Here is a 25,357-nt window from a genome sequence, read left to right as displayed (position 1 = left end):
TTTATGCATTGGACACAACGTTTTGCCGCAGATATGATCACCCTCTCACGCAATAGTGGATTGTTATGGAAAGTGTTTTCTAACCCTTTGTCAGTCAAGTTCTTCAAAATTTCCATGTCTGTCTGTGTGGTAACAAACAATGTATTCTTCATAGTCCCCACATGATAACTAGCAAGGAGTAAGTTCTGGTGACTTTGCAGGCCACTCAGTAATACCATGTCTGCCTATCCATTCAGCGGAACTATTATTAGGAAAATTGCGAACGATCTTTTTGACAGGTGAATTTGTGGCTCAGGCCCACATAAATATGATTATTATTATTATCATTATTATTATTATTATTATTATTATTGAGAGTGATTCAAGGTACAGTAAAGCTCAGGCGCGAACAACAGTACTCTGTAAGAAGGAAGTCAGCTCCCGGGCGACTCTATCTTTACATAGGTCTTTTTTCAGACCACCTTTGCTTTACGAGAGTGAAAGCTGGATTGACTCAGGATATCTTATTCATTAGTAAGAAGTAACAGACATGAAGGTAACGAGAATGTTTGCTGAGACAAACATGTGGGAACAATGGCAAGAGGGTATTCAAAATGAGGAAATAAAGGCTAAGTTAGGAATGAACTCGATGGATGAAGCTGTACGTATAAACCATCTTCGGTGGTGGGGTCATGTGAGACGAATGGAGGATTATATATTAGGTAGGAGGATAATGGACTCTGTTATGGAGGGTAAGAAGAGTAGAGGGAAACCAAGACGACGATGTTTAGACTCAGTTCCCAACGATTTAAGGGTACGAGATATATAACTGAACGAGGCCATACAACTAGTTATAAATAGAGGATTGTGGTGGCGAATATTTAATTCACTGAGGCTTGCAGACTGAACGTTGAAAGGCATAAGTCTATAATGAAGATGTATGGATTATTATTCTAAGGCTCTGGGCTCGATTTCGGGCCAGTTGAAGGATATTAATTCTGGACTAGGGATTAGAACGTGGCTCGGTTGATACGAGATTTTCTCAAGCTCTAAGAAGAAAGCGCACAGTGAGAAGTTGATGCTGCTGACCTAGTATACACTGGTTGCCATGGCTACAATGATTTCTGGAAATTGATGACACTAATTCCAGACATACACCCCAGCTCAAAAACATATCCATGCATCCTTTCTGTGTAGATGATAATACACCTCTGCTTCGCGTCGCCTGCACCGCGCGCCCGCCCTTCCCCGCTTCTGTATGCATTAGGCCTCACAGTCTGCCGAGAACTTCTTATGCAGTGAGACGTGGTCACATAAAACTAATCACCTGTCTGTGGTTTAGATTGCTCGTAAAACTGAAGGTTCAATGGGTATGATAACGATACCAAGAGTCCTATCAAACTACAGGCTTGTTTGCTGTTTTACTTTATGCCTCTGAGGTTTGTTGTAAAGATAAGTTGTAATCAAATAAGGAGGACTATGAAAACATCCTCTGGTCAGCCTGCCTTGACGAGGTTCTCCTTCTCCGCAATCATGACTGTCCTCATGACCAGGGTGTGCGCTATGCATGACACAATTCAGAACGAGTTTCCTCGTGAAAGCAAAAGTGGTTTGCTCTACTGTTCCTACGCACCGGTATTATGATCTAGAATGAGATACGAGTCGAGAACAGCTCTCACTACAGAGTAATTGAGGTCTTTGAACTCTTTAGCCTGTTTATTTTGGTAACCACGCATACGGCAGTACTAGACAAAGCAAAACCAGGACATGTAACCCTACGGAGCTGTGAATGGTAAACAATTCGTTTGTTATTGACCAACAATGTGTTTTTATAATTTGGTTCATCAAGTTTATAGACTAGTTAGATTCAACTGTCCATGCCACCTTAACTACTACATCCTACATCTACTCCTTCTCTTCATATTCATACCTTGGTCTACTCTTACCATTCTTAACGCCTACACTTCCCTTAAACACTAACTGAACAGGCCCTGTGTGTCTTAGGATGTGTCCTATCATCATTCTTCTGGTTAATTAAATTTCGCCAAATCGATTTCCTCTCACAAATTTGAGTCTGTGTCTCTGCATTCGTGATTCGATCTGCCCATCTTAACTTCAGCATTCTTCTGTAACACCACATTTTCTTTCTGAGCTAGTTATAGTCCGTGTTTTACTTCTGTACAATATCACGATGCAGATGGAAGTCTTCAAAAACGTTTTTCGAATTCCTATATCATTGTACGAAGTAAACGAATTTCTTCTTTTTTTAACAGGAAAGCCTTCCTTGCTCTTGTGCTAGTCATCATTTTATGTCGTCCTTACTTCTCCTCACAGCTACGTTATCCAAACCACTTAGCTAGCCCCTCTGGTGTCATCATCATCATCATCATCATCATCGATCACTCATTCAAGGTGGCCTATATACATTTGTAAAAATCACTTTTCCCTTTGCGAAGATCAAATGTTCATAAATATAATATGTCTCGTAGTCATGGCCATCCATCAACAGCTGCTAATTTCAGATGACCGCCAGCCATAAGACATAGCCTGCACCGTTGTTATGGTTTCGATTCCGTCACACATTTTATCGCGTTACATTTCACAAATTTTCGGATGACTCCCAACCATAAGACATATTTATGTCCATATGCAATATGTATATGTAGATGTAGGCCTACTATAATTGGAGACATAGGCCAATGACCTAGATGTTAGGCTCCTTTAAACAATAACAATAATCATCGTCATCACCATCTTATTAGGCGCATATGTGCCCTGCTGTTGCCTTTTTAAATTAAGTTGAAACATAAGACAATTTCCCCTTTGTGTCCAATTTGAAGTCTGTAATTTCCTTTAATTCGCATGAAATTACACCTCAGTGCAAGGATCCAAAATACTACAACAAATTTACAAATAAAAAATCTTCATGTTAAGATCAAAAAATTTGAAATATCGGAAAGAAAGGTTTGTGATTACTCGCATATATTACTAATTTTACTATAATGGCTAGTAGTGTGTCCGTATTAACTCAGTCACAGTAAATAGAGAGATGGAACACTGAGACATCCTTTAAACTTCTCTTCACGTTAAAACACTGTATATGTTAGTAACAGTAAATAGAGAAGTGGAGAATCCCCTTGTCAATACTATGTGTTAAATATTTATTTACACTTCACACTTTAGAATATATAGTACAAGTTTCGAAAAATATGTTAATTCCTTCCTTCAGCTAATTAGTTGCCAACTCCCCCGACTTAAGCGGGAGACTCCCTATTTTTGATCCCTTCTCCCTCTGCCCTGATCACAGAGTATTATCTCCCGATTTTGAGAGCAGATATGTTATTCGTGTATTTTTTGAAAATGCAAGCTTTTTCCTCGTTCATTGAGTAGCTGGAGGGAACTGATGTTCAGTGGTCACTGGAAAGACAGATGCTATCAGCTGGTGGTGTTCTTAAATATGACAGAATCCCTAATGTAATGCTTTTTATTTTATCATTTCCACATAGCAGCGCTGACTGTGAGACAAGTTTTAGCATATTTACTACAGCAAAAGCACAATTCAGATCAAAGTTTCCCGAAAATGATTTCTGGAACAAATTAACTTTAAGACCCGTTCAACAAGGCCAGTGCTATGAATATAAATCTAGTCAGAAATTTATGAAGAGGCCTAAGGCAGTTACAAAAAAAGTCATGTGTTCTAAAGCTCAGGTAGATGCAGAAGAAAAAATACGTAATATATTAAATATTCTTCAAAGTTACGTCATCAACAAAGCCCGGATTTTCATGCCGTAACAGGTTAGATTACAAACTAAATTTGGTTAATAGGAAGTGTCGGCCACCCGCTCTTCCATAATGTAGCAAGAGTAACATAAATTATAGGAGTTCTGATGGGCCGTACCCTTAATGTTTATGCAAACCCCATAGCATAATCGTTGTGAAGGTAGAATGTACTTGCTGCTCGCTTCAGAAACTTTGCATTCTAACCTATTAATGAATAAAAATCCGCGCTCTAGTCATCAATGACTTGTGGTAACATGTCGTAATATGCTGCAAAAAAAATCCTGATTTTTTTACGTTTGAAAGTTAGCATGTCTGCATATATTACATTAAGACAAAGGACATGTTGACGTCATATCGCAATAGTGCTCAACGTTTTATCTACAGAGACATTCCCCTAATGTCATGTTTAGGTGGAGATGACAAGATGGACTTCACTTGCACGCTACTATTCATCAATTTTTCATATGTCCTATTGTTCATGTTACAGTTTTAGTTTCCTTAGTAGGTCTTAATGTAATATATGAATTTTAACGCATTTAGCTGAAGAAGATTTAACATATTTCTCGAAACATGTACTATATATTCTAAAGTGTGAAATGTAAATGAGTATGTAATACATAGCATTGACTAAGTGGATTCTCCACCTCTCTATTTACTGTTAGTGACATATACAGTGTCTTAATGTGGAGAGAAGTTTAACTGATGTCTCAGTGTTCATAATAATAATAATAATAATAATAATAATAATAATAATAATAATAATAATAATAATAATAATTTTGTTCATGTCGTGTAATGAACTATATAAACACTCAGCGTGTGTCCAAAGGAACCGCGCCTTTCTTCATCAGGAGAAACAGAAAAATGAAACACGACGCATCAAAGGTTGCTAAGAGAAAGCAAGAAGGAACTCAAAATGGTGCCCTGAGATGTAATAAGGACGCCATGCTAGAGAAGACGAATGGCAGCAGCAAAGCATCATTTTCTTTTCGTTCTTATAATAGGTAGCTCTGCCTGCTGTCATTTCTTGATGGATACAGTACTATTGCATCCATCTCTTGGCACAGGCCAGAGTAAAGTGTAGCTTCCGCCGAAGTCCCAGTCAACATCCATTGCTGTGGCAATATGGAAGTTGCTGGGGTATGGGTAGTGCTGAGTAATGACATTCAGAGCACGACTAGTGCATCTGAGTGTTATGAAAGGTGCTGCTCATAGGGTCAGTCGTGCTGCAATAATACTTTCTGACCCAGTGAGGAAAGCAATGGCAAACTACCTCACTCCTCATCTTGCCTAGTACGCCTCATTTTGGTGCTGCTATTAGTTTTTTGGGTTACCTTATAACCGCATAGCCTTTGGTGGTGCTATTTGAGGATCCAACCAGCCCCTGGGCTGATGACCTAACAGACAGACACAATAGGTAGCCATGATTCACTGTATCGCGGTTGAAATTAGCTGGGTGTTTACGTATTTCAACCGCATCCCTGATGATTCTGGGGCGATATTGTTTTCTACGGGTAAGAACATCCACTCCTTGGAACATGACATCATGATCAGGTGTTAAGGCATGATCAGCAACAGGTGATTTATCGGGTTGTTTGAGTCTGATACACACCTGTTATGTTCTTTGATGCGAGTACATATCGTTTTCAAAGTGTGCCTAATATCGCCCCGTAATCATCAGGGAGGCGGTTTAAATACGTAAAAACCCAGATAATCTCAACCGCGATACAAATTACAACCTAAGTGAATCATGGCTACCTACTATCAGAACCTTTAGAAAATGATGCTTTTCCGTTGCCATTTATTATCTCAATGGCGTCCCTATTACATCTTAGGGCACGATTTTAAGTTCCTTGTTGCTTTCTCGTATCAACTTTTGATGCGTTCTCCTGATGAAGAAATAAATGCGAGGTTCCTTTTTGAGATGTATTGAGTGTTTATATATTTTATTACACGACATAAACCCAAAATATACATCATGATTAGCTCCACGGGCCGTGAAAGTCTAAATGATAATAATAATAACTTTATTTGCTTTACGTCCCACTAACTACTTTTATGGTTTCCAGTGGACGCCGATGTGCCGGAATGTTGTCCCGCAAGAGTTCTTTTACGTGCCTGTAAATCTATTGACACGAGGCGGACGTATTTGAGCACGTTCAAATATCACCGGACTGAGCCAAGTTGCGGTCAGAAAGCCAGCACCTCAACCGTCTGAGCCACTCGGCTCGGCCAGTATTCAGATTGTTCCCTTCAATGTTGTAAGGGCAACGGCGTGGCGAGGGTGACATCTTTATGTATTCTGAGTCTAGTGCAGAAGTCAATGATGTGGATAAAGGTGTAATTTTAGTAATCTACAATAATTATATGTGCGTGTCCTTTTGCGTGAGTAAATATAGGATTTTGTTAATACTGATAAGTTAGCAAACCCCAATAAAACTCGAACTGTCGTTATTACGTAATCCCAAAATAATAACCAATCACCCTCGGGCAAACCCAATGACCACTTCCCTCGCCTTGTCGAAGCTGACATATCGGACCTGTGAAAGGTTGCATGTGGAGTGCAAATTGTGTCAAGGATACACACTCGTGGAGTTCACCAGAGTTCATTGTGTCTCCTTGTGGAACAACATAATTCTTCCGTCCTTTCTCCTTGTTCTTATGCTGCTTACAATTATCGGAAGTGTGTTTTGTTTGTTTGTTTACCAGTTAGTTTCGTCCCCACTTTCTTTGTTTACATCTGTTAATGGCGAGACTAGTTAGTTTGAATAATTCGACCCACCCCGTTGTTTCAACTAAATTAATTATTTAAAACCTGCGTTTGTCTTTTAAGTTCGGATTTCTATCTAAAACTCATCTATATCCTTTTCTATTTCACCTTATACCAGTTCAGGTGTCGACTGAAACGTTGTGTTTCCCCCCCCCCCTATTTTTGACGCGTCTCTTGCATCCTCTTCTCTAAGTGCTTTGTCCTTTTGTTCATCCACGATCCGGCACTTCCACCTCAATTTATGTCTTCGTCTTGATCTCTGTTCTGTCGTTGGTTTATCCCATGTTATCTTCACAGCCGCTGTTTCCTTCCGCCATTCCACCTCAATTCATCATCATCATCATCATCTTCTTCTTCTTCTTCTTCTTCTTCATCTTCATCTTAGCGTTTGTCTCACAAGAGAGCAAGGTCCGCTGTTTTTCAAGCCAATATCCACTTGGTTCTATTATGCGCATCTTTTGGAACAAGATGAACATGCGCATGTCTTCTTGAAGGCGATCAAGCCAGCCTTTCTTGGGCCGACCGTGTGGCCGTTTTCCATATGACGTGATGTGAAGTGCCGCCTGTACAATATACTTTCACCTTCCCTAGGCATTACATTGCCATACCACAGAAGTCTGATCTCACGCATCTTGCCTACAATCTGAGCAATTTCAATGGTTTTCCGGATTTCTATGTTCGTGGCATGATCTGATGTAGCCCGTTCAGGCCAAGTGACCAGCGAAGCATGCACATCTCCTTGACATGAAGGGCTTGTTCGTGCTTGACTGTTGCAGACCAGCATTCAGAGTCATACCACCTCAATTGGCTTTCCTTGATCTTTTCTGCGATATCAATTACACCAGCAGTTGCTAATACATTCTTCAAGGATAAGGTAATCGCTACACACGGGAGGTAAGTGGCACCAGATCCACAATAGACTATATCATAACAGACTTTGAATTCAGGAAATCGGTTAGGAATGTGCAGGGAATTCCGGAGATATTTCATTCATGCAGACCACTATCTGATCTTTAGTGAACTAACTATCTCTAGGTGTAGTATAGAGAAAGTGAACTCTGCAGACGAATAAGAGCAGAGATCATCGGAAAAAGAAATCATCCATGACATTGTTGCCAATTGTGAGTCTGTAAATATTTTCATCGCATTTAAACAAATTAGCTCACCCAATTAGTCAGTAATAGTGTAATTGATTTAATGTTCCGTTATCTCGTACGGTCTCCTTGGTGCGGGAATTTCGTCCCGCAGAAATTCTCTTAAATGCCATCAAATATACCGACACGAGCCTGGTGAACGTGAGCACCTTCAAATACATGGTGACCCAAAAGCCCGTTAACATTTCAGGAGGCAATAATTCACGAAATAATGGAGGTAGAGACGTAATAATTGACACATATGATTGACATGACAGAGTTTTTCGTCACCAAAATAAAGTACACAAAATGACCAACAGATGGTGCTGGACAGGAACATGTCATTCATAATAATTAATAATGTCGTGTGGCTATTTTAGCTGAGTGCATGCCTTGTAAGGCAGACCCTCCGACGAGGGTGGGTGGCATCTGCCATGTGTAAGTAACTGCTTGTTATTGTGGTGGAAGATAATGTTATGTGTGGAGTGTGATTTTCAGGGATGTTGGGGACAGCACAAACACCCAGCTCCCGAGCCATTGCGATTAACCAGTGAAAGTTACAATCCCCGACCCGGCCTGCAATCGAAACCGGGACCCTCTAAACAGAAGGCCAGTGCGCTGACCATTTCAGCCAACGAGTCGGACAACACGTCAGTGATACTTATTAGACCCGTGTACGCTACAAAAGGAGCTTCCATGAGAGACGACGTCAGGTGCGCCTGCAGTCGCGGCATGTCATGTTTGGCCTCTCCGCTCTCCCGACCTCAATCCGTGTGATTATTTGGTTGTGGGGTTTAGTGAAGTAGCAAATATAGCGCGATCCTCCCACCTCATTAGGGATGATAAAAGACAACATCCGACGGCAATTTCTTACCATTCCTACCTTAGGGTATGCTGTACAGTGCTGTTCACAACATTGTCCCTCGACTACAGGTATTGTTGAAGAATGACGGCCGACATGTTGGGCATGTGTTATTTGCTAAGCCTCGATTGTTATGCTAATTGTTGCTTGCATATCGTATGAAACTCCATCTGTTGGTCATTTTGTGTACTTTATTTTGGTGTCAGTAAAACCCTATGCCATGCCAATCATGTGTATTAATTATTATGTCTCTATCTCCAACATGTCATGAAGTATTGCCTCGTCAAATGTTAACGGACATTTGGGTCACCCAGTACTACTGGATCAAGCCAGGATCGAACCCGTCAACCTGGGCTCGGAAAGCCAGTGCAGTATCATTTGAACAGGGGCTACTTCTCTCTTCAGCTCCGAGCCTATGCTGATGAGATTACTACCCAGTAAGTAGGGCAAGGCCGCTTTCTTCCCAATTCTACTCCTAATTAAATACAAACGCTTAAATGATTAACTTTCCTGGCTGACTGAGCGTGCTGGTTCATCGTCAAGTATGGAAAAGAATCCGGACCATGTCATGCCGGTGTAACTTACTCATAGACATTCAACACCAACAGCTGTACGTCGTTTCTCGCATTTCGAACGTTCCAGCAGGAATTTTCGGTGATCTTGTCCATAGAGTCTAAATATTTAGATTCGAGTACCGAGGGCGGTCTAATTATCCGTTATTTGGACTGCCATGTTATTCAGAAATACATTAACTTGAAGGGAATTAAGAGCGAAGCCCGCTGATAATTATCAGTAGAGCAAGTTTATGTTTCACTTAAAAACAGACACTCCAAACGAATCACACCTCATACAATTCATACTCCTAAAATAAATTACACTGGAGGTACTTGTTAAATATTGTCAGGTTTTCAAATATTTAAGATTCTTTAAATAAAAACTCCCCGGTCTAGAAAGCGAAAAATAACGGCCGAGAGGATTCGTCGTGCTGACCAGAATACACCTTGCAATCTGGAGGCCTTCGGGCTGAGCAGCTGTCGCTTGGTAGGCCATGGCCCTTCGGCACTGTAGCACCATGGGGTTTGGAAATGAAAATCCTTGGTTTAAAGTAAAGTCTACTTCAATGTCTAGCCTATTTCCTCAATTGTGTCGAACGTTGAAGGACTGAAGAGCCCGGTAAGGTTTCAAATTTTGAGTCTTGGATACCTTTATCAAACAAAAACACACACAAATTTTTTTTTGAAAATCTCTTCTTGCCTAAATATAATTTTTTTTTTTTTGCTAGTTGCTTTACGTCGCACCGACACAGATAGGTCTTATGGCGACGATGGGACAGGGAAGGGCTAGGAGTGGGAAGGAAGCGGCCGTGGCCTTAATTAAGGTACAGCCCCAGCATGTGCCTGGTGTGAAAATGGGAAACCACGGAAAACCATCTTCAGAGCTGCCGACAGTGGGGTTCGAACCTACTATCTCCCGAATACTGGATACTGGCCGCACTTAAGCGACTGCAGCTATCGAGCTCGGTAAATATAGTTCTATACTCGTTTTCTTTTCGATTCTAATCCTAGCCAAATTATCTTACATAGTTATTTGTGTAATGTGTTCCTTGGTTCAATACCCTTAGGCATTTCTTGATTGTTCGAAAATGCCCGCACCGAATTTTGGTTATAAGTGGTTAAGTGAAACTCTACATTGTCTCACATTGGCGCTCGTAGTGGTAGGAAAAAGCAAACTGCTAATCTAATCGACCGGATAACGATGATTAAGAAAAGGATTGTAAATTTTTAGGAATAAATAAAAAACATATTCTCATACTTAATTATATTTTATTCCCATAAAATTCGTAGCTCATATCCTTAGGATGTTTTCAACATTGAGTTGCTTGTCTGGAGGGCTAGAACCGTGTATTTTTTGTTTGCATAGTGTTCGAAGATTTGTTCTGTTAATCTGTCTTTATCCGTTCTGTACAAAGAATCTTGATCCTCTTTTTCTGAAAGTATGACATTTTTCCCCCCCTCAGGAGTCTCTTTTCTGTTTTGCATATTCTTCTATTTGAGAAGGTATTCAAACACTCAGTTGCATATAAGGCTGCTGGAAGGATCACAGTTCTGTATTATCTCAATTTATCATTTCCGAATACTGACCTTTTGTTGTACCTATTCATCGTTGTGTGATAAGAATTTTCCATTTTGTGAATTCGTGAATTTATTATTTAATCAGTCGCCATCCAGGGTTGCTTTCTCCTCGGGCTCAGCGACGGATCCCACCTCTGCGGCCTGAAATGCATTATTATGGAGCTTGAGGCATTTGGCCCGGGAGATAAAACTGAGGAGAAGGACCAGTACCCCGCTAGGCGGCCTCACCTGCTATGCTGAAGCCCGCTGATAATTATCAGTAGAGCAAGTTTATGTTTCACTGAGGGAGATGAGAAGATTGGGAGGTTTAGGCAAGGAAGAGGGAAAGAAGCGGCCGTGGCTTTAAATTAGGCACCATCCCGGCATTTGACTGGAGAAAGAGTGGGAAATCACGAAAAACCATGTCGAGGATGGCTGAGGCTGGAATTACCCCCCCACCCACAACCACTCTTATCTGTTGACCTCTTAAAGCTGAGTATACCCCGTTCCAGTCCTGGAACATCTTATTTAATTTCATGCCAGAGCCGGGTATCGAACCCTGGCCTCTTGGGGGTGGCTCCTAATCTCATTAATCACTACACCACAGAGGAAGACATCATTATAATGACTATTATTTTATTATTAATTTATTATTATTATTGTGTACACTGTATACAGTAAGACGGCACCACGCCAAAGAGAAATGTATTCCTACGCTCTCTACCAGTAATTCACAGAATTACGTACTCTCTGTTCTCAAACCAGTTACACTTGTATGCTAATAAATATTGCAGACAGACAGGTCTTGGTCTCTCATTTTCCTGTGTTCTTTTTTACTAAATGCTCCACTTGAATGAGTCATTTTGTTCTACCTACGAAGGTCTAGCCCTGTTACATCATCGGCATCTCGTAATTACCGAACCTGACTCCAGAAATTGATTGATGTTTCTTTGGCAGGTTCTCCCTTGTCAATCTCTTTTGAAAGCGACCGCCTAAAACGACTTGTGCATACGTACATGCACGCGTTTATTTTCTTTGACAGTATCCATTGTATATAAACAATGACTGAATACATTATTCTGTTATAGTATGTATTAAAAATTCATGTACAATCAATCAATCAATCAATCAATCAATCAATCAATCAATCAATGATCTGCATTTAGGTTTGTCGTCCAGGTCGCAGATTCCCTATCAATTGTTCACCTAGCTTTTACGAGGGCAAGTCAATAAGTATCTGCAATTTTGCTCTGATTGTCTTTAGGTTGGCTCTATGGCGTTGTGTGCTCACCAGCCGCTAGATGGCACCGTTGTCTACGTCTGTGATAGGTTTCACTGTTATCAGATCAGTACAGCTTGCGCTGTTGCGACGTAAAGATGTTCGCGCCACACTCTACTTGCACCAAGGATGAACAGCGATCCTTCATCCGTTTTTTTGTGCTCTAAGGGTATACCTTGAGCGGAAATTCATAGGACAGTCACTCATCTGTTACTCAGCACTTGTTCAATATTGGCATCAGTTACAACTGCAGATGGACGCCCGGATCTTTCCTCATCCTTCACGCTCGTGCGACCTCTTCTGAACTGTTCACTCCACTGGTAAATACTTCGCTGTGGAAACAGTAGTCCCCGCAGTGTGCTGCAAGTTGTCTTACGGCGACGATGGTACAGGAAAGGGCTAGGAGTGTGAAGGAAGCGGCCGTGGCACAGCCCCAGAATTTGCATGGTGTGGAAACGGGGAAATCACGGCAAACCATCTTCATGGTTGCCGACTGTGGGGTTCGAACTCATTATCTCCCGGTTGCAAGCTCACAGCTGCGCGCCCGATACGGTACTTGTAGAGTGGACTGGGAGGAGTTTTCCTTACGTACAGGAATGGATGAAACCCCCATCTAGCGGTGAGGATAGGAATTGTGCCGGCTGCCCAAGCCTGTCGCACTTCTCTGGGGCAATGATTAATGACTGACAGAGGAAATGAAATGGTATTGGAGAGTGTTTCTGTAATGAATGCTGACAGGGAAAACCGGAATACCCTGAGAAAAACCTGTCCTACCTTCGCTTTGTCCAGCACAAATTTCACATGGAGTGACCGGGATTTGAACCACGGAACCCAGCGGCGAGAGGCCGGTGCGCTGCCGCCTGAGCCACGGAGGCACGTACAGCAAGATATAAAATAATGAGTAAGGAAGGAAGTAGCAACATTGTAAATAGATCAATAGTGTCGCACACGGTCTTGGCTAATAAATGAGATGTTCTCTCTGCCCTTCCGAATTGCAGAAATCGTTGAGTGTGGCACACCCAATTCCTTGGCAACGCGGACGTTTGTTTCCCCATTTGATAATCGCCATATTATTTGTGACTTCTTGAATATTAATCAGTTTCCCATTTTTGCGGCATCTTCACAGCGATGCTTGCCTTAACTACAAAATAGATTGATTTGGAACCTACAATCTGCCGAAAACGAGAGTTTCGATATAAGATGTGCATTGTCAGCAATACCCAAACGCGTTACAAATAAAAATCAACATTGGACTTTGTAGTCCATACATTTCTCCGAAAATGTGATAATAACATGCCGTATTATACGATATGTCGTACTAAATACGAGCGCCGTACGCCGTACGTCGATGGTAATGTTCCGAGGGGGTCTGGTGACGTACGCCGTACGGCGTTGTGTTCTGGTAATTATATATCCGCTTCAACGTACTGCAAACTTTAGAGGAGTGCTCCAACACTTTCTGCAGTGCTTGTAGTCCATTAAAGAATACCAGGTAGCAGCACATCATTGGAATTTAACTCTATAATGATACTAAGTTGGTACTACCGAAGCAGCTTCTTATTTCCATGGTCTTGCGCGGATGATGATACATGTATTAATGTATATTTTCACTTCTCAACGATTGGTATGTATGTTATGTTCTATAAATGTGTCATGGTGTGTGTGAATACGCAACTTTTCATGTTTTTAATATACATTGTGAAAATTAAATCAAAAAGTAGAAAATAGGTTTTATAAATGTATTTATAAAAATGGTTTTGCTCCAATTGCATGCATATCTCAAACGTTGCTGAATCCAAAATAGATTTGTGACTGTAACTAAGGTTTTCAGTTCACTTTGCTCAGTCTTCAGTGTGCTAGATATAGTGTTTATATAGCACTGTTAGATTTCGTCGTTATATCCAACTTGTCGTTAAAAGCGATGTCGCAATAAACAGTTTCAACAGTACTAGTTATTATTAAGAGTGTTCTAGGTTAAGACTGGTTAAGTGCAAGAAAGAGAGCACATCCCGGACTTTGCCAGTATAAATAAAACATATTATCGTATCGGTATTATCATTTATATTCTCGTGAACCGACCCCGTGGTGTAGGGTTAGTGTGGATACCTCTTATCCGGAGGGCCCGGGTTCGATTCCCGGCCAAATCAGGGATTTTTGCCTGGATCTGGGGGCTGATTTGAGGTCCACTAAGCCTACGTGATTAGAATTGAGGAGCTATCTGAGGTTGCAATAGCGGCCCTGGTCTAGAATGGCAAGAATAACGGCCGAGAGGATTCGTGATGCTGACACCTCGAAATCTGCAGGCCTTCTGGCTCTGCAGCGGTCGCTTGCTAGGCCAAGGCCCTTCAAGGGCTGTAGTGCCATGGGGTTAGTCAGTTAGTTATATTCTCGTGTCTTTTACCATGCCTTATCATTAAGTGTGGGTGTGTTTTAGTTTCACCTGCTATTCTACAGACATGGACCTGCTCATAAAGAATAATAATTATTATACAGTCGTTCACAAATTGCTTTACCTTGGAGTGTTATTTACAGAATGGAAAGCGTTCTAATCGATTTGACCGTGCACGGTGCTCTAATTTTAGAACCGCGGTGTGGCGTGACGAAATGGCTCCACAGGTAGCTCGAGGTGCTCTATCGAGTGCTCCTGTCAAATGCTACTCCGTGTTACTGACCTCGATGGTGCAAGTAGACATCCTTCACCTTGTGAAGCAGCCTTGACTCATCACCGACCTGTCTTCTTCTGGGCTTCTTTGCTGCTTTACAAAGCTATGCAAAGCATCTAACTTTCCAGTCTAATTACCGAGGTTCGAATCTCGCTGGATACTACGGTGAAATTTCACTTAAGGGGACACTCCTGAAATAAAAATCGATATTTTGGTAATTTTGCTGAAATGTTTTTTTATGGCTGAAATTGAAAGGATTGAGTTTATTTGTTCTTGTCACGAAGTTATTCCGCTGAATTCAAACAATTTACACTGTGATAATGCTCTGTTTGCCAATTGCAATTTTACAATTGAATCCCTTTTTCTCCCATAATATTCGGCCAAATGTAACATAATTTATATGGCATATATATATATATATCAGAACTATATTAAGAAACCTGCATATGGAATCTTGGATTGCAGAATTTTTTCAAGTAGTAGGGATTTTTTAAGTCCAAAATATTAGAACGTAAAAATTACACATCTACCTTATTACGAAGTTACATTAACCCGTTAATTAAATTTCATGAAAAAATGGAATTAAAAATTTGAAAACATAAATTTATTTTGGAAAAGCTATTAATTGTATATGAAAGAAATGTTCGTGATATCTCTACTTTTTATGTAGGTGAAATTCCCACAAAGTTTCGTGAAAATCCCTGTGTTAGGTAATTTTTTTTTTTTTTTTTTGATAGTTGCTTTACGTCGCACCGACACAGATAGGTCTTATGGCGACGATGGGACAGGGAAGGGCTAGGAGTGGGAAGGAAGCGGCCGTGGCCTTAATTAAGGTACAGCCCCAGCATTTGCCTGGTGTGAAAATGGGAAAACACGGAAAACCATTTTCAGGGCTGCCGATAGTGGGATTCGAACCTACTATCTCCCGGATGCAAGCTCACAGCCGCGCGCCTCTACGCGCACGGCCAACTCGCCCGGTAAGATATATTTTTATCTCCGGAGTGTCGCCTTAAAAATTCACCTGACAGGATGAGCAACCAGTGTTAAACCTCAGACCAAATTCTAAATGGCCGGACTGAGTGGTTCAAACGGTTGAGGCGTTGGCCATCTGACCCCTAATTGGCAGATTCGATCATGGCTCAGTTCGGTGGTATTTGAAGATCATCAAATAAGTCACTCTCGTGTAGGTAGATTTATTGGAACATAAATGATCTCCTGGGGGAGAAAATTCTGGCACCTCGGCGTCTCCGAAAACCGTCAGGAAAGTAGTTACCTGGAAAAATTTATTTTTTATTTTTACAGAATTTGCATTACGTTACACTGACTCATACAGGTCTTACGGCGGCAATGGTATAGGAAAGGGCTAGGAGTGGGAAGGAAACACCCGTAGCCTTAATTATTTACAGCCTGGTGTGAAAATGGGATACCACGGAAAACGATATTCAGAGCTGCCGATAGTGGGGTTCGAATCCACTTTCTCCTGATTGCAAGCTCACTGCTGCGCGTTCGTAACCGCACGGCCAACTCGCTCGTACAGCCCATAAATACCCTGATCTGTAACCCTTATTTAGATCTCGTTAATATGATTTCTCCCATGGAAATGTTTCCTTATATGAACACCTAGGTACTTACAGGGGTCCCCATGAGGTACTACCACCCCAACAACACAGTAATTAAAACTGAGAAGACTTTTCCTTTTGGTGAAACATACAATCTGACTTTTCACCCCGTATATCAGCATCTGCCATTTATTTTCCGTCCATCAAACAACTTTGCCGAGGTCTGTATGGAAATGCCTTCGGTCGGTCAATAGCGGTACAGTCCATTTGACATCTTGAATATAAAGCCTTGTTTTTATCCGCTTATTGTTTCCTAGCCAATTCCTCCCTTTGTATATATAGATTTATTTGACATTTAATACCGCCTTTCCAATAATAATAATAATAATAATAATAATAATAATAATAATAATAATAATAATAATAATTACGAAGCAATTGTCGTGGTGTTTATTATTTGAATGAGAAGTGCAACTGGATGGCCACCCGGCATTATTTATAAAGTACATCATGAAATCATGATTTACAGCTGTTTAAAAGATGTTTTGGATGACAGTATTGTTGTATAGATTTCTTAACGGTTGTTAGATGGAAATAGAACATAGAATTAATTACCTCCATCTATATATATAAAATAACATATCCTGACGGACTGACCCGGAGCCTCCGGGTAAGAGGCAGGCGCGCTACCCCTACATCACGGGGCAGGCATAAAACCCACTTAAGGAGAGCAAAAATAAGAGAAAAGGGCTATGAATCTCTTTTATTAGGTTCCTTTTATCTCGAAAAGTGAAGATGTTACAGACGTGAAAATTGGTACATGGAATATCCTTTAAAAAAGAAACACGTATTGCTTTGTTTTCGGAAAATCCACTTAACGGGTTAAAAGAAATGAAAAATTGTGTTTTTTAAATGAGCATATCTCAAAACTTAACATATTAAATAATTAAAAATTGAGAGTTGGAATCTCGTTTAAAAATAAACACGTACTTTTTGTTCTGTGAAAATTCACTTCAGGGAATGGGGGTGAAAGGGGCAGAAAATGGGATTGAATCCTTTAGTTGGGATACTTATACATAAAAGAACTGAATATGTTACAGACATAAAAATTGGTATTTGGAATCTTCTTTAAAAATCTAGAAATACGTCTTTTCAGTTTCCGGAGAGTCCGCTTATGCGGGGGGCGAGGGAGAGTGAAGGAGTTCAAATTATGAATTCCTCGCGAGTAGAAAGGCCGTGTGTGTTAATGCGATATGGCTATGGAGCCAATTTCTGCATTCGGTAGACGAGTAGGTTCGAACACAATTGTCCGAAGTCCTGAGAATGGTTTTCTATGGTCTTCCGCTTTTCTTTACTTCCAGGCAAATGCTGGGACAGTCCCTGTTGGTAGACCCCAGCAGATTCCTTCCACCTCCTTACCCAATTTCAGTCTCCGTCATTCAGTTCGTCTTTAGTTCTTCAACTCAAGTTGGTGTCAGGAAGGGTATCCGGACGTAAAACTGTCACATAATTACATCTCACCTCATCACCGTATATAACAAAACGATACTAAGAAGTAGACGTACAAAATTGACAAACAATTGAGGTGAAATGTACCAAAAAACTGAGTGAACTTCTAGCCATTTGAACGTGAAGGAATTAATTAATTAATTCTTGTACAAAATAAGTTATTCTGCCATTTCTGACAATTACTTCGCCACTCGAACTCTTTATCATGTCTGTTGTCAATTACTTCTGACAAAAGTGACCTTTTCCGGAATGCCTGGTGATTTGTTGCCATTGTTGAAAAGTAACGAACAATTATTTGCAGAGCTGTTTTTTTATGAGTTTCAGTGACACATAGGGACAGTTAATTTAACTATTTTCTAAAATAAATATTAGGAGAAAAATCCAAAGAGAAGAAACTCTATTTGTTCTAGGTTATTTCCGACAAAAGAGTAGCGTTACAAAAATGTTGCAAAGTTCGGACTAGGAAGACTTGGGAGAAAGAAGACGAGCTGCTCGACTAAGTGGTATGTTCCGAGCTGTCATTGGAGAGATGGCGTGGAATGACTTTAGTAGACGAATAAGTTTGAGTGGTGTCTTTAAAAGTAGGAAAGATCACAATATGAAGATAAAGCTGGAATTCAAGAGCGCAAATATGGGGCAAATATTCGTTTATAGGAAGGGGAGTTAGGGATTAGAATAACTTACCAAAGGAGATATTCAATAAATTTCCAGTTTCTTTGAAATTATTTTTAAAAAGGCTAAGAAAACAACAGAAAGGAAATCTGCACCTGGTTGACTGTCTTAAATGCAGATCAGTAATGATGTATTGATTGATGCTATATCCGAAATTTATCTTCGCCTAATCGCATCTCTTTGAAAGCAAATCATTTTCACAAAACATGAGGGATTCCGGAATATGAGCTACTAAAGTGCACGGACGTCTTTTTCAAGCTTTCTTGGTCAACTTTTCTTCTTTTCTGACCCCTGCGGTATTAGGTTTCTGAATCCTAGGGAATCATTCATTTTCACGCCCTTCGTGATGCTTGTCTTTCATTGGCCGTTGTTTGAAGTGTTCGACCTCTTCCATTTTGCTGTCCGCTTAGTGTTAACAACGAATGGTTGCCCAGTTGTACTTCCTCTTAAATCAATAATCACCACGACCACCACTCTCAAAGCAGTAAGTTATACATTTGTTCCTGAGCCCATCAGGCATGTCTGTCAAGAAAGACGTAATTTAAAAGTTGTGCAAACTTTTGATTTTAAGGGGCTACCTGGCCGATGCGAGTAAAGGCGTGCTTGGTTCACCCAGAAGGACGTTGGATTGATTCCCCATCGGGAAGTAGAAAAAATTAAGAAAGATTTCCACTTCCGGAGATGCACATGGCCCTAAGGTTTATTCAGCCTACACCAAAAATGCGTACCAGGTTTATTCCTGGGGCCAAAGGCGGCCGGACGTAGAGCTAACCACTCTACCTCACCAAGTGCCGAGGTTATGGGTAGTGGAAGTCTTTACCTTCCACCCCTCCAGGGGCCTTCATGGCTTGTACCGAAATTACTATTACTGTTAGTTCTGAGCAATTACAGGTAATCAGACCTATCGCAAAATTGTATGATTTATTATTCCTCGGAGCGTGGGAGCCCTTAGCTGTATCCTGGCATTTGTACCTTTTCTTAAAACAATAATCACCACCACTCTCACAGCAACAAATTATACATTTGCACCTGAGCACTACTGGAAAAGCACTTTGGAAATTCAAGGATGGTGGTCCCTGATTTATCCTATTATAAAGTCACAGTGGATGAAAAGGTAAGAAAATTACTAAATAAACTCTCCGTATCTGTTTTTGAACCAAGTGATCCAGAAGAGTGTCCTAACGTTAGTACATAATCTGTGTAATGTTTAAGGGATAAAGAGCCCAGGAAGGTTTCAAATTGTGAGTCTTAAAACACGCATTTCGAAAATCACTTTCGGGCTATATGTAGTTCCGGAAAAACAGCTTAAAATCACTTGTTTCTTTAAGTCGTTTTTTATTCAAATACTAGCCAAATTAATTTACATAGTTATTTCTATAATGTGTTCCTTGGGTCTATACCCTCAAGTGTTTTTTTTTTCAAAATGTCCGCAGCGAATTTACTTATGAGGGCTTAAGTGAAACTCTGCCTTGACTCACATTAGCGGTCGTAGTGGTAGAAAAAAGGCAAACTGCTAATCTAATCGACCGGATAACGATGGTTAAGAAAAGGATTGTAATTTTTAGGAATAAATAAAGAATATATTCTCATACTTGATTATGTTTTATTTACCTAAAATTCGTAGCTCATATCCCTAGGATGTTTTCAACATTGAGTTGCATGACAGAACTGTGGATGTTTTACTAGAAGAACACATGCGTCATTGACAGGTCGATAGATAGCGATGTCGGTGATTTTTTTTTTTTTAGTAGCCTTCACTGATGTGTATTTTTTATGGCCGGGCTGAGTGGCTCAGACGGTTAAGGCGCTGGCCTTCTAACCCCAACTTGGCAGGTTCGATCCTGGCTCAGTCCGGTGGTATTTGAAGGTACTCAAATACGACAGCCCCGTGTCGGTAGATTTACTGGCACGTAAAAGAACTCCTGCGGGACTAAATTCCGGCACCTCGGCGTCTCCGAAGACCTTAAAAAGTAGTTAGTGGGATGTAAAATAAATAACATTATTATTTTTTTTATGTATGTGCCTTTACACACTTGCTGTACAGTTGTATATGTCCACTAGACGAACCTCCTTACTAACACTGGGCTGTGACCGTAATGCTGTGCCTTACCTTCACCTTGCGTGACGGTGTTCACAAGAGCAGTGCGTGTGGTACACTACTACGTAACTACCTAGCTTCATTCATTCAACAGCGACCAACATAGGAACCAGTCTCGACGCGGTCCTATGAGGGACATAATTGGGCGGGTCTCTGGCCCCGCATTAGCACATCCATCTGTAGATTAACAATAACAAAAAAGACCAAGAACTACTTTCCATTTTTTCGGGTGCGTGTATATAAGAGTGTGTGTTGTGCTTTATGGATCAGTCAGCACCTCACACAACTCTGCAGAGGATATCTACAACACTATGGCTTACAAGGTGAGATATACTCTAGTTCATTATGTTCCTACTACGGCCAGCGTTTAGTCGTTATCACTTATTGAAAGCTACTGTTGTTAAATCATATCAGAAACTAAGACACACATTTCTAAAGAATTATTTCTCATGAAAGGCATAGCCTCTTTGCCGAAGCAAGAAATAATCTGTGCAGCCTCCGTGGGTTCCGTGGTTCAAATCGCGGTCACTCCATGTGAGATTTGTGCTGGAAAAAGCGGAGGCGGGTTAGGTTTCACTCCGGGTACTCCGGTTTTCCAGTACCATTTCACTTCATTAATCATTCCTTAATCAATGCCCCAGAGGAGTGCGACAGGCTTCGGCAGCCGGCACAATACCTATCCTCGCCGCTAGATGGGGGCTTCATTCGTTCCATTCCTGATCCGGTGAAATGACTGGTAACAGGCTGTGGATTTTCAATAAATAATATCTGCAGTTTTTATATATTTTGATTCATTATTAACGTACTGTCTGTTTGACTGAACTTGCCGCCATTAAAATTCTTAGGTAGTTTGATGCCGTGATCATAGCTACGGATTCTACCATTATATCTGGAATACGAAACATCGGAACGAGAAATTTAATTTCAATAATTCCACATGCATCGACCAGGAACTGGACAGTAGTCGCGCCGGTCAGAACTTAGCTATGTCACTCGCATAAACACTGGTATTGACTATTGACGATTTGTTTACATGTCCGTATATTGTATGATAAGAATCTGAGCTCCTTTTACAAACTAAAATTCCAGTTCATTAGAGTGTCTTAAATCAGCCAGCAGTTCTAGTGTCCATTGACACTTATATATGTATTTTTTAGTTCGTTTGGGCCACCTAAGTACCACGGTGTTTGTGCATTAGGTGTGTTGTTATTATTGCTGTTTTTGATGGTTACCGCTTCTGATCTTAATAGTAGCTTTAGCTGCTGCTTTTTTCTCGGTCCCTTGACCTTTTCTGTTGGCCCAGTAATCTTCATTCTCTTCCTGAACTATTTTGTGTTCACCCGCCAGTGGGTGGGGAACGCAGGTGAAGAATACACCCTGCCTGTCGTAAGAGGCGACTAAAAGGGTCGACCAAGAGGTGATCGAATTAGAACCATGAGACTGCTTGTAATTAGTACCAACACGCGGGGAACAACGTGGATCGCTTCTTCTTGCGCTTAGTACCACTATGTGAGGTACACCATAGGTTTGTGATTAGTAGCGACAGTGTGTGAATCAGGATGAGTTTTACAGTACCTGTGATTAGTACCACTCTGTGAGCGACATCATGGGTCTGCCTTGCTTATGATTAGTACCCACTATATGAGAAACACCATAGATCTTTGTTACATGTGCGCATTACATTACCTGTGAGTAATACCATAATGTGTGGAATACCGCGGGTCTCGCTACTTTTGATTAGTACCACAACATGACAAATACCATGGTTGTAATTTCCTAGCGATAAGTACCACTATGAGGGGCCGATTACCTGGATTTAGGACCCTTTAGACTACAAGAGTCATCGATTCAGTATTGTGCTTTAGAAGCAGTCCCTTGGTCAGTAATAATTTTGTTTAATGCTAGTTTCTGGGAATGCGGGACATTGCGGGTCGAATCCACTGATTGCTTTAAATTCATATTCATCCATTCATTCTTCGTCCTCGCGTTTTGTATTCTGGTCAGTGGAGTATTTTGGACTTTTAAAGTTTAATTACATTTTGTACCATTAGGGGCCGATGACATAGATGTTAGGTCCCTTTAAACAACAAGCATCATCATCATCATGATCAAATTTTGGCCCATATATTAATACTTTAACGTTATTAGATTTTAAAATATTCAAAAGACTAACATGGTGGTGTTTCTTGTAACAAGATATCACTTATGGCTCTTTCTCTAAATATGAAGGGAGCGATCCATTTTATATTAAATGTATACGTAGATAGCGAACCCTTCTCCCGAGTCTTGCGTCCTTTCTACCTGCAGTTGTTTTTCCCCCTATCGTTCCTTCAGAGGCAGTCTTTCACCTGGTACAGTGTCGTGAACTTCCCTTTTTTTTTGGCGGAGGAGTGCTCGAACTTCGAATCGCTTGGACTACGCCGTAGTGGAATTATAGACGTTACTCGCAATGGTCTCCACACTTTTGGCGCTTCTGTTTTATTCCATTCTGTGTAAATTTCTGAGTCTCGGAACACTTATTTCGTGTCAGTTCCTATTAAAGTTCATCCATGTGAGCCTACATTTTAATCTGAGACCCGAGAACGATTCTCAAAATGCTAGAAATTTAAGAATTGAGAGAGGGATTGTATTTGAATGGGGTGTGCCTTATATGGAATATATACAACCTCAGGTCGAGGACATGAATTTACATTTATTAGTACTAAACCCTTCTGCTCATAAGATATAATACAATATAACTGTAGATACGGAACTGGGTATTCTATTTTTCCTGGAAAACAAGAAGTAAGCGTTTCTGAAGAGTAGAACAAGATCAGATGAAAGAATGTTCCCGAATCAAATACAGTGAAATGGGAACAATATTTCAGACTTGGGAAAGACGTACCCGTAGCTGTTTTCTTTACGATTTCACATAGATGCAAGGTCCACTTAATGTCTGAATACCGTTTCGTCTTCTAACCACCGAAACTGGACAGCTCTCATGCCTTTGTTAATGATGGAATTCCATCTTTGCTTTGATCACCTACAAGGTCCTCCGCCTTGCACGTTGAGACAGTTGGCAATATTTGACACTCTGGGTATGTGTATTCCACCGAAGTTCACATTATCATATCTCCTCATTGATAAGTGTCACACAAGTCAGACGACAATTAGTGACATCGATTTTGCGGTCAAGTAGGAAATACCTCAAGGTTCATCGCTGCAGTTGAATTTTCATTATTCTGACCTAAGATAAAAACACACGATGTTCAAACCGTGACAGAGTCACAGTAGTAATCTACATAATCTCAGATCTGAATCAGTAACAGAAATATCCTTGTAACCACATATTTCTGTATGTATGGATCTAATCTACAAATTCATGTTCACGAATATCGTATGAATTATGGTGCTCTGATCCGATTGGGAGTGTTCTGAACACTGATAAAACACGGAAAACAATCATAAAAATTGAACTTATGAAATATTTCGGGTCAATATTCTCACTGGATTGTATTCCCTTAAAAGTTAACGGAATGTCTTTCCACTAAATACGAGGAAATTACTTGTCCAGAGCTTAATTCTGTCCCTCCTCGATTGTGGTGACGTAATGTACAACAACTTAAACAGCACACTTAGCACCAAAATTCTTTGAGCTGATATTACATGCGTACGTTTTATATTAAATATGCCCAGGTATTGCCATATACGTTGTCTGGAACAGCAGAGAGACGAAAAGTTCACCCGGTCTCGCTTATCGACAACATCGCCCGTACAGGTACACCAAGTAATCCGAGAAAGGATGTTAAAGACTTGTCTTACCAAAACAGTATTCCTACAAGGTCAGAAACCTGTTCCTTGCTGAGATAAACTAAACCATTCTCGAGTGTTTAACAAAAGTTGCATTTTTGTTTTTACGGTATATAAACATTAGACTTATTATGATTTCCTGTATCTTAATAAGACTGTACTGCTTAATACGGATTTTGGAATCTAATTGAATTGTTTGAATATTTCAGTTTGTCGTCTTTGCCGCCCTTGTGGCCGTAGCTAAGGCCGGTATCCTTGGCGCACCCGCCGTCTACGCTCCAGGCGCACCTGTATCCTATGCCGCCCCTGCATACGCCCACGGACCTGTATCCTATGCTGCCCCTGCCTACGCCCACGCACCTGTAGCCTACGCCGCCCCTGCCTATGCCCACGGACCTGTAGCCTACGCCGCTGCTCCCGCCGTTGCCAAGGTCGCCGCTCCCGTCGCCGTTGACACCGACTACGACCCCAACCCAAGCTACAGCTACTCCTACGACATCCAGGACGCTCTGACCGGAGACTCCAAGGGACAGCAGGAGAGCCGTCAAGGAGATGTTGTCCAGGGTAGCTACAGCTTGGTTGAGCCCGATGGCACCCGTCGTACTGTAGAGTACCACGCTGACCCAGTCAATGGATTCAACGCCGTTGTCCACCGTGAACCCGCTGTTGCTGCTGTTGCCAAGGTTGCTGCTCCCGTTGCTGTCGCTCATGCTCCCGTAGCTGCTCCTCTGGCTTACGGACATGGCTATGCTGCCCCTCTAGCTTACGGAGGTTATGCTGCTCCTTACGGCTATGGCCACACTAAGGCCATCCTTGGTTAAGCTTTGGAACCCTTCAACCACAGTTCATATTTATTACACGATGCCATAAATTATCGAACATCCACCGCACTTTTTACAGACTTTTTTTACAGTTTGTTATGTGACTGTTGTTTGTAAAATCCATTGACTGCTACATATTTATAAATAAATACAAGTTTTGATAATATAAATGTTTGTATTGTTATCCTTATTATTTTGCGGGCTGATGTGAGTTCCTGTCTTACCCGACCGTTGAAATCTCCAAACCTCTCCTTTCATCCTTTATAACGGGGAACCTGTGAATTAAAGTGCGATCGAGATAGTTTTTTCTCATTTCGATTGTAGCGATTGTT

The 25,357-nt window shown here is 41.0% G+C and overlaps 1 protein-coding gene across 1 annotated transcript; it reads left to right on the top strand.

Moving 5' to 3' along the window:
• Positions 1-20,726: 20,726 nt before the first annotated feature.
• LOC136884635 (cuticle protein 21-like) lies at positions 20,727-25,086 on the top strand. The gene is made up of 2 exons (XM_067156863.2): positions 20,727-20,738; positions 24,414-25,086. The coding sequence occupies exons 1-2, from the start codon at positions 20,727-20,729 to the stop codon at positions 25,023-25,025; spliced, it is 624 nt and encodes a 207-aa protein (XP_067012964.2). The 3' UTR covers positions 25,026-25,086.
• The last annotated feature ends 271 nt before the right edge of the window (positions 25,087-25,357 follow it).

This window comes from Anabrus simplex, chromosome 13 (genome assembly GCF_040414725.1).
Source record: "Anabrus simplex isolate iqAnaSimp1 chromosome 13, ASM4041472v1, whole genome shotgun sequence".
In the NCBI taxonomy this organism is placed as follows: Eukaryota; Metazoa; Arthropoda; class Insecta; order Orthoptera; family Tettigoniidae; genus Anabrus; species Anabrus simplex.
The sequence above is the reverse complement of the archived record's forward strand: the minus strand, read 5'-3'. Positions and strand labels throughout refer to the sequence as shown.